This window comes from Callorhinus ursinus, unplaced genomic scaffold (genome assembly GCF_003265705.2).
Source record: "Callorhinus ursinus isolate GAN/ISIS: 27379988/994484 unplaced genomic scaffold, GSC_fseal_2.0 scaffold13, whole genome shotgun sequence".
In the NCBI taxonomy this organism is placed as follows: domain Eukaryota; kingdom Metazoa; phylum Chordata; class Mammalia; order Carnivora; family Otariidae; genus Callorhinus; species Callorhinus ursinus.
In genome coordinates, this window is record NW_027397075.1 from 17,243,772 (window position 1) to 17,253,771 (window position 10,000).

Consider the following 10,000-nt stretch of genomic DNA (forward strand, 5'->3'; position numbering starts at 1 on the left):
AGGGGGCGGGGGGCGGGGGATGGAAGGGGGCGGGGGGCGGGGGATGGAAGGGGCGGGGGGCGAGAGGGGGCGCGAGGGGGCGCGAGGGGGCTGCGGGGGGCGGGAGGGGGCACGAAGGGGTGGCGGCGGGCACGCGGGGTGGCTCCTGACCGTTGCCTGAGTGTGATCATCCTGTAAACCTTGTGTCCCAGACATTCCGGTTGGCTGTCTGTCCTTCCGTTCAGTCTGGCTCTGCCCTCATGTTGAATTTGTTAATTACTTTGTTGCTAAAACAAAACTAGAGCAACCGTTCCCTGCCTCACGGGACCCTGGGTGGCAGCCGGGGCTCCCCCTTCTTTGTTGAACCCGGCGTCCAGGGCTCTGCCGAGCTCCTCAAAGACCCTGTGTCTCCCGCCCCAGAACTCCCAGCCCCCTGGAGCCAGGGCTTGTGGGTGCATAGGACCATCAGCCCTGGCCACTCTTGTGGGGGAAAGGGGGGCCCACGCAGGTGGACAGCTGCGTCCAAGCTGAGCACAGCGACGGACTGAAGTGACAGCCGCAGGGACCCTGTCAAGGTGGGGTTGGCATTTCACAGGACCTCGCAGAGATTGAGAAATGTGTCCGAGGCCCTAGCTGAGATGCATTTGTCTTGCCCCAGAGCCTGGACTCGTCTCGGCATCATGTGCTAACCACCCCAGCATGTGCCCCGTGGACCAGGAGATGCTTGCAGGTTCCTGGGGTGGATCCTAGCCAACAGAAACGGAAACACTGGCGGGTTAGTCCAGGGTGGACGGTCTGCCTGCGCCTCGGAACCATCTCTCAAGCCAGGAGGGTGAGGTGGCACCAGCCTCCCGCACATTGCTCTGGGTCATGGCTGCCTCCTTCATGTGTATTCCTCTCCCTCTATGATTATCTTCTCTCTGGCCGACTTGATGGCAGACACCCCGTCTGTCTCATTCGCCTGTGTGTTTGTGATGCGCTGGCCGCAGCGTGGCACACAGTAGGTGCTCACGAGCTCCTTGTTATTGCTGCAGCTTGGCTGTCCCTCGAGGCAGGTGTCGGGCTGCACGCTCACCGTTGTCTGTCAGCACCAAGAATGGTGCATGGCATGAAGGAGGCACTCAATAATGGTGAATGAGTGGCTGAACGTCTGAAAGTGAGTAGAGCGGGTAAAGGGCATCCGTAACGCCACTCGGTAGCACCACGGAGAGATGTGGGACATGGCTCCTTGCCTTGCCTCCCTGGCTCTGTGACCTTGAGCGATGGTCCGCTTCTCACGTGACCCCCGGCTCCCCTGAGTGCAGGGAGACCCTCCAGCTTGGGCCTGGCCAGTGATGCTCTGTGGACACGCGGTGAACCGGGTTCGCAGAGATGGAACTTCAGCTGCTCCGAGGAGCTCGTAGGGCCTTGGAAACTCGATAGGGTTAGAAGTGAAGCACTCTTTCTTCCCCTTGGTTTTCTTTCTCAGATGACCCTTTTTCCTCTCTATAATGTGAACGGGTGGTGGTTTTTCTTTGTGCCAGGAAGGCAAAGTGGTATATTTTGGTGTGGAATGTACCCCGATGTTGCAGAATTAGCCTGCAGCCCTTCCTAAAAGCACAGAGATGCGTGACTCCTTCCCTGGTCATGTTGGGGCACCACCGTAGCAGACATGCTCCTAATGCACGTTTAATGTGTGCATTCCATTAAACACAGGAGGGCCAGGGATTGACCCAGGTCAGAATTCGTGTCGTTTGTATGCCCGGAGGGCCTGCATTCACACGTCGGGCCTCAGAATGGTGATGACAGGCCTCTTCCCGGCGTGGGGTATCGTGTGGTATCAGAGAGGTGGGTGGGGTGGAGAGGACCACCGCACGCCTCAGCCCGGGGTCCGGACCTGCAGGAAGGAGGCACAGGCCATGATAACCATGCGGATGAAGATAATCAGCTGCGCTCAGCAGTCGCATCTTCTACCGCAGGGACTCGGTGCACGCTCACAGCACAGGGTTAGTCCATTGGGGTGGGAAGTAGTGGGGCCAGTTGCGGGGGAGTAGATGCTCCAGGGTCGGGACGAGAAAGAAGCCACAGGACCTGGCTTGGTGAAGGACCCTCGGGTGAGGGTCAGTCTGAGTCCCTCGCGGGCTCCCGCTCATTCCTTCTCTTCCTTTTCTCTCTGCATTCAGCATGATCTACACGCTAGTGAGCTCTTAACTCAGACCGCGCACGTCCTCCGAGGCTGAGTTCGCAGGAGCCGGGCCCAGACGGGGACGCGTGAGAGACAGCTGCGGACTGAGGGTTCCTGCAGCAGTGGTGGGCCAAGGGGCCGTGCACTCGGGGTGCGGTCCCTTCGGGGCCGTGGGCCCTCTCCTGGGCGAGGACTGCTGCTTCCTGAGCAACACGCACCTCTGCGACATCTCTGTGCCGTGCACGCGGAGCCCCGGGACCGCGGGGTGACAGGCTGACAGGCTGCGCGGGGCCTGCCCAGGACGGAATGACCCAGGATCCAGGCCGAGTGTGTGGCACTCCCTGAGCCTCTCGTGTTTCTTCTGACCCCTGGCCATGGCCCGCGCGTCCGTGGGACGGCCTGGAGGGCACAGACATTGGCCTCTGAGCCCTGACCGGCCCCGAGCCCGCAGGCTGTTTGTGCACTCTGTGGTGGGAGAGCCGGCTCCGCGACGCCAGGAACACAGCGCGAGGCCGTCCGTCCATCCTGAGTTATGTCCAAAGTCAAGGGGAGGCGGGAATCCGAGGGAAGAATGATTTTGTAAAATGTTCACAGGTTCAAAGTGTTAGTTCTTGGCCCCCACGAACTGTACTCTTGGGCTGTCAATCCAGAGCACCACAGAACCCATGAGCGCAGATCGATGGCTCCACACTGTCACAGCCGCCCTGAGTCGAGGACCCCGAGCAGCCACGCGCCCAGAAAGCACTGTGATCCCTGTGCTGTGCCCGTGTGGCCGGCGGCCAGGAAGTGACACGGCATGGTCATATGTTGCTGCATCATTCACGCGGGGACATTCGCTTGTTGAGAATTTTCCATTTGACAGTCTGTCCTCTGTGGGTAGCCATTGTTCTAGGAGCTTGTAAATAATGACAAGGCTGAGATGTTCCACGTTTGAATTGGGCACAGTGATTTCCACCTTGTTCCCCGAACTTGCTTGCTTGCTTCTGTTGGACACACACAGGCTGCTTAGGTATATACCTGTGTCCGGCTCCCGGCGGAGGCCCGTGACTCCGGTTTATGAATGATGGTGTGACATGCTGTGCACACGTTTGCATGCGGTGGCCGGTCCAGTGTCTCACCTACCTGACTGGTCTCGTTTAAACCCCATGACAGGCTGCATTCGGCTCTGCAGGGTTGGCACATTAGAAAAAAATGTTCCAAAAGGCGTTTTGCTTCTAAAAATTGTATAGAGAACAAAACTCAGACTTCCGCTCTGAGGCTGACGGTATAAAACCAGGGGATTCTGGGCAGTATTTTGGGGACCAGACTCCCCTTTGTCCAGGCTGGGTAGCTGGGGCTGGGGGGCGAGCTGCCTGTGGGGCCGGCTGGCCTTGTCTCTGACCCCATTCCTGAGAAGACCGGCTGCGACAGCCCTTGACCTGCCATACTTCTCACTCTGGAGCTGCTTTGTTTGCTGTTGTATTTTGCCTCCTTCCAGAGAGATGCGAAGTGGTCCGTAATAGCAGACACAGGTACACAGGGACCACTGAAATGGAAGTAGGGAGCTCAGACCCATAGAGGAGGACCACCGACTTCCCGAGGTCCTGACTCCTGGAACATTGCCTTCTCCGCAGTGAAGGGTAGCCCACATTTGCCTAGGTTGCTTTCATGTCCTCTTTGACCTTCCTCACGGTCCTATGAGGTCGATACTCTTCTTTTTCCCATTTTCTAAGGGAGGAGGCAGAAGCTGAGAAAGGGTAAGCGACTTACCCGTGGTCACTCAGCAGCCACAGACCTGCCTTTACACCCAGGTCATCTGACTTCAAAACCCCATGTCCTTTCCATCACCGAGAGCCAGCGAAGTAGCTTAGGCCCCTGCGACAGTTGGATTAGCGTACACTTTTGGAGAAAAGGAGATTTAAAGACACAGAGCTATAGACAAAGTGCCTGGTTTCTGTTCCTTCTGTGCAGGCCTCAGCCTTGCTTTGCCGTGGTGGGTTCTTCCCCGGGGGGTCCCCTGAAAGCTGGAAGAGCTGCAAGGGCACGAACACCCCAGTGCTCCCCTCCCACAAGCTGCGAACCCGAACCATCTCCGCTGGTCTGGTGGGGGCTTGAGCTGGTTTTCGGGTCCTGCGAGAGCTAATCATGAGCGCAGGGGTGAACAGCTGCTGGAGCCGCGCTGGGTGCCATGACCTCACCTGGCCCACGGCGACCCCACAAAGCAGGTTGGGGTTACCGACCAGGAAGCCAGGGAGGCTCGGGTGGGTGAGCCTGCCCCAGGGACCGAGCCAGACCGGGGCTCAGGGCTGCGCCTGAGTGGGGGATGGTGACCACAGCTCTGAACCGAGGTGTCGGCCGTTACTCCAGGCGCTCGCCTCCTTGTGGCACTGTGGGGTCGACATTACCTGTGTTTATAGATGACGATGTTCTGGGACCTCAGAGGCCCTCAGCGAGGGAGGGGCGGGCAGAGCTGGGGCCAGCATCGAAGCCCGGTGTGCCCCACCCCCCCGTAACGTTGCCTGCTGGGATATCTTCACCTGTCCGTGTTTGTCCCACAGTCGGGGGGAGGGCAGAGCAGGGGACAGTGCCCTGGGTACATCCCAAAGCGCTGATGCACGGCTCTCCCTGCCCGGCACGGCTCTGGGCACCGGGAAAGAGGTTCTCAGGGGCGCAGGCATCAGGGAAGGTGCCGTGGGGACCCGATTCCCGTTTCCTTGGAGAGGCAGAGCCATAGGCCTAGCTGTGCCCAAAGGGGCAGAGCAGAACTTGGGGGGGGTCACTTTCCATGTCACTAAGTGAGGTGGATGATGACACCCACTACACTGACCTGTTAGATTAAATGAGGTCATATTTGCAAAGAACCGGGAAGAGTGCCCTGCACGTGGGAAGTCAGGTAAGAGATGCCCCCTCTGTGGGAGGTGGGTCCCCCTCGCTGTCCTCACTGTGCCCTGTGCGCATCCAGGTCCAGGGCCTCTGGAGGGAGGGGGACATCACCTGGACCAGCTGCCCTCCTGACGCCTTGTTCCGGCCACAGTATCCTGACCCCTCTTCCTCGAGCCGTGCTCTCCAGCCTGTGATGGCCGCCCTCCAACGCTTGCTGCGTGCAGGCCCCGTGCAGGGCATGTGCCCCGTGCAGGGCAAGGTCTCACCTTAACCCCCACAACAATATCGTGAAGTAGGGGCCGTCCCTGGGTCCGGTTCATCGTTGAAGTACTGAAGCTGGTGGAGGTTACGTGAGTGACGGTGACCAGTGATGCGTGGAGCCTCGACTCCAACCCACGTCTCTTTGTCCCCGGGGCCTTGGGCACCTTGCATTCCTGAAGGGGTGATGCTGGACAGGGCTGGGGGAGGGAGAACGGGAGGGACGCTGTCCCAGGAGTGTGGCTGGAGCACCTGCTGTCTCCATAGCCGGTAGCTCAGGGTACATGACCTGGCGTTCGGGAGGGTCTGAGCTACGGGGTCTTGTGCAAGCTTCCTGAAGTTTCTGAGACTGAGCTGTCCCGTCCGTAAGGTGGGGCAAGACTACCTCCCTTGCTAGCGTGGTCACGATCATCAAAAGTGAGTTATGTGCGTAGGGCTTGTGCAGGGGGCTCAGCGCACCTTGGTGCTCAGCGCTCGGCTTCCCTCCCCCCCACAGATGTGAAGGGAGCCTTCCTGGAATTGAACGCTAGCTGCCCCCCAGTCCTGCGGCCGGCTGGCACAGGACCCCGGGGACAGAGCTCAGCCCTCTCGAGACCTCCCCTGTGCTTCCTGTTTGTAGACTTGGCCATTGCACTGATGTTGAATGAAGTTATCGCTGTTGGGGCAGTTTTGTTCTCTCTCTCGAGAGGCGAGTGGAGCTGCTTTGACAACTGCACAGACCCCTCCTAACCCTTCCTGTCCCCGGGCTGGGGCTGCTCCTTTCCAAACTGCGCGCTGGTGTGAGCAGTCCGGGTTTCAGGCGTCCTGGGCTCCGAGGCTTAGGCAGAGGGCTGCAGCCGCTGTGCTCACCGGGGCGCGCCCTGGATTGGGTTTTGGCTGCCCCCGCGCCCGGGAGCCGGGCAGGGTAGCAGGCCCCCCGGGCTTTGCCCCACATCGCCACGGCAGTTTCTGCTCCTGTTCAGCTCTGCTCAGATAGCTCTGGGCGCCCCAGGAGTGTCTTCCTGTGCTGAACCTGACCCCTCGGCCACCACGTGACGCCCACGTGGGCTTCCTTCCCAGCTGGCGAGTGCTGGGCTGTGGGAGCCGCTTCTTACCTTTCTTAGGGCTCTCGCTCTGAGCACGGCCCTCATGAAAATGGCTTACGTAAGCTCACAATGAAATAAATCATATTCAAAACAAAGGTAATGTAGAGTCAAAACTCACCACCTCCTGGTTATTTCAGGATATCTTGCTGTGCCCTGTGCTCTGTGCTGTGCTCACGGGGGATCGCTATGTGTCTTCCCTGGGGTGCCCCGGCAACTTGAGATCGACCCGGTCGGAGCGTGCGCACCTGCAGCAGATCGCGTGCCCTCCCCTGCCTTGCATGCCTCCCTCAGGCTCATTGCTGGATGTTGGGTACCCCAGTACCCAGGGTTCACGTCCGCCCGTCCACGGCATGGCCACGCTCCAGGAGCCCGTGGCCACGTGGCAGCTGGTGGCCAGCCCTGCCAAGGGCGTACGCACCAGAGCCCAGTGTCCAGGGCCCTCGGGGCCGGACCTGCCTCCCACACTGGCAGTGACACCAGTGGCTCTCACTTATGCGCTTTTGTCCCCTAGAGATGATCGGACAGTAGACTTTTCAGCTGTAAGGCTTGAGGGCCTGCGTGTAATGTGAGGAACACGGCTAAGCGCAAACAAGCTTTTGTACTTGGGCCCCTTGAATTACCTTGGGGGCCGCTGTCCTTCCTGTCCACCACCTGGACGGTGGGCCCCGTCCCTGGGGTCTTCCACGCCCTGCAGCTGGACGCCTGGGTCCTGGGTGAATGCTGGGGTGAAAACTGACCACACTCCGCACGTTATCCGTCCTGTCGGGCTGACGGGGGTCCAGGGCGTCCCCGGGTGCCTGCACACAGAACAAGCTTGGGAACCACAGCTCTTCTCTGCTCGGCTCTGCAGGCCAGTGAGTGTGGTGTCTGCTCCCAGCCAGCCGTGCGGCTGTGATTCCTCCCCACACACCCCTCCCCCAGGCAGGGTCCTCTCCTCCTGGACCAGGTACCTCAGGGGCAAACACGCACCTGCTGGTGGAGAGATGTACCGGCACAGGGAGGCTGTTTGGCTTCCGGAAGGAATCCTGGCAGCCGGCAGAGAGACTTACAGACCATGGCAGAGTTTCTGTCCCAACGCCACGCCCAGGCTTTGAGCCGAAGACCCTGGCCCTTTCAGAAATGCTTGGCACCTTGGAGAAACAGCATCACCTTTCTGCTAGGATATAGCTCTGAGATTCCAGAGCAGGGGACCTGGGGGAAAGGAGAACTGGTTAAGCACCAGTCCCCACAATAAATTATAAAGAGACGCATCCGTCGGGCCCCCAAGCCAGGGCGGCCTGTTTTGACTGCGGCAGTGAAAACAGCAGGGCAGAGCTGGAGGCTCTCGGGGAAATGTTGCTGTTCGGCGGCATCATGGCACAGGTCTTGTGATGCTGTTCTGATTTTCCCACAGCTCCGCAGGGAGTAAGCGTGAGGTGATGTTCTGGGCTCCGCGGGCTGCAGAGAGCTGTCTGCGTGGAGGGGTGCTGGGTGGAAGCAGACATCTGTGGTCAAGCACCCGTGGGCCCTGCAGGGCTAAACACACCCGCAGACTTTCCCCAACCGCCCTGTGCGGGGAGCTCGGGTCCTGGCACCAAGGGGGAGGCTGGTCTGCAGGGCACTCGCTGTGAAGTGTGGCCCTGGGGACTCCGAGGGAGGAGCGGGGCAGAGCCCTCTGGTTGAGGGTGGCCTGAGACATGAGTGCGTATTGGGGTGGGATGGGTCCACACGGGGACCTAAGGATGGGAATGAGTGTGAAAAGGGGGGGCTTGCCCCAAACTGGAGAGTGGCACTAATGAGAATTAATCCACATAATCCAAGTGCAGAAAAAGGTAGGAAGGGCTGGATTCAGGATCCCCTGGATCATAGGCTCTCTGAGGATAGGCTTTCATTAGGTAGCTCCAGAGCTGGGCTTGGTTCTCATGAGGCTGCCACAAATCCATGTTGAATGAAATTTTGGATCCCTTCTGGAATCAGCAGGAAGCCGAGAGAGCCACTCTGGTCCGTGGAAACCGGTGTCCTGGGAGGAATGTGGAAGCCTTGTGCAGCCGCGTCCTGGATACGCCTTGTTGGGCTCGGTAGCGGTAAAGCAGGGGCAAGCACGGCCAGGGCGTCTGCAGGTGCCCCTCTCTGCGAAGACCTCTCTGGGCTCGTTCTTCTTGGAATCAGGAAAACACAACCCCTAGACCCACAGGAGCAGATGGTGGCTCTCCAGAGTCATGGAGTGACCGACCCTAGACTCCGGCTTAGAAAATCTTGAGGGAAAAAAGAGCCAGGCCTCAGGTTGCAGCTCCCTGGTGCATGGAAGCAGCTGCAGTCCAGCCCTTGAGCATCACTCCTGGCAGACGGGCCTGGTGGACCCCTCTCCCCACAGGCCCTGGGGGTTCTCCCGGCTGGGGCTGCAGAGGGGCTGCGAGGGTGAGAATGGTGGGTGGACGGTGACAGTGACTTTAGCCCCAACCACTTCTGCAACATGGCCCTCTGCTCAGGCCCAGCTTGGGGGTTGGTGGGCCTGGTCCCAAGGAGAGCAGGGGGGCGGCCAGGGTCGGGCCAGATAATGTAGATCATGGGTTCGGTTCTGATGTCCTGTGAATCCAGGTGGTTCCAGCTGTGGTGTAACAGGGAAGCTGACTCCATTTTCCATGTGTGTTTGCTGACAGCTTCTGGGCCTCCTCAGCCCCTCCTCCTCTTCCCCACATCTGGGCCAGCTGAGGAGAGGGTCTGCATGCTCCCTCCCTCGATACCGGGGGTGGGGAGTTCCAGCCGCACAAAACCCGGCCTGTGTGTGGGACCCCTTGCCCTAGTCCCGCCCCCGATCACAACAGAAGCCAGACCCTTCCTCATTCTCCAGCCATCCTGTTGGGAGCCTGCCCTGCTCCCCTGAGAGACTCATCATGTCAGTTGTAAACTCTTTCTTCCTCTTGGTCCGCGTGTGGCACCATCGGGCTCAATGTGCAAGTCAGATTTTGAGTGGGGGGGTTGGTCCAGCCCTTACCTCAGGGCAGGCAAACACGTGGTTACAGGTAGATGCTAGATGCACGAGGAGCTTATTTCTGGCTCATCCTGGTCCAAGGGAGAAGCTTCCGGTCTGGTGGCCTCCCGTGAGCTCATTGGAGGCTGGGCCCTTCCATCCTGTAGCCCTACCTGTTTGAGGCCTTTAGGATTGTCTGCGTTGTCAACAGCAGGGAAGAGCATGGAGGGTCAGGTGTGCAGCCCACGCAGGAGAGGTGCCATGCAGCCAGGCGGTGAGCACGCAGCAGCACCTCCCATGGGCATGCAGACTGTCAGTTGGCCATCGAGGGGGTGTTAGGTAGTGGGGTAGAGTCTGAGGAAGAAGTTCTGGGTGAGCGCCATACGTTCATAAATAGCCTTCTGGGCGATGAGAGAGGAAGAGGAAAGAAAAGGAAAAGATAATTCTATTCACAATATCCTTTCTGGTTGGTTTTCATCCTTGAGGCTTGCCTTCTACAATCTCACCCACGGCGGTGGGTGTGGGTGGGGGGGCAGGAGAAAGCAGGCAGGAAGATGTGGGGTCCCTTCCCTGTGAGTCAGAGTCAGCTGCTTGTGCACACTCATGCACACATACTCACATGCTCATATATGTGCATGCACACGTACACACGTACACACGCGCGTGCGCGCACACGTGCACACACGTGTACACACACTCATG

The 10,000-nt window shown here is 59.4% G+C and overlaps 1 protein-coding gene across 11 annotated transcripts in view; it reads left to right on the forward strand.

The window, feature by feature from the left end:
• The window catches only part of CNIH3 (cornichon family AMPA receptor auxiliary protein 3), a 218,051-nt gene extending 211,929 nt beyond the window's left edge, over positions 1–6,122 (forward strand). For all 11 annotated transcript variants that reach the window (XM_073899835.1, XM_073899837.1, XM_073899833.1 and 8 more), the window contains one exon: positions 2,142–6,122. In XM_073899835.1, coding sequence (XP_073755936.1) covers positions 2,142–2,169 — 28 coding nt within the window. In that variant the 3' untranslated portion in view covers positions 2,170–6,122. The remainder of the gene's footprint in view (positions 1–2,141) is intronic.
• Positions 6,123–10,000: the final 3,878 nt, after the last annotated feature.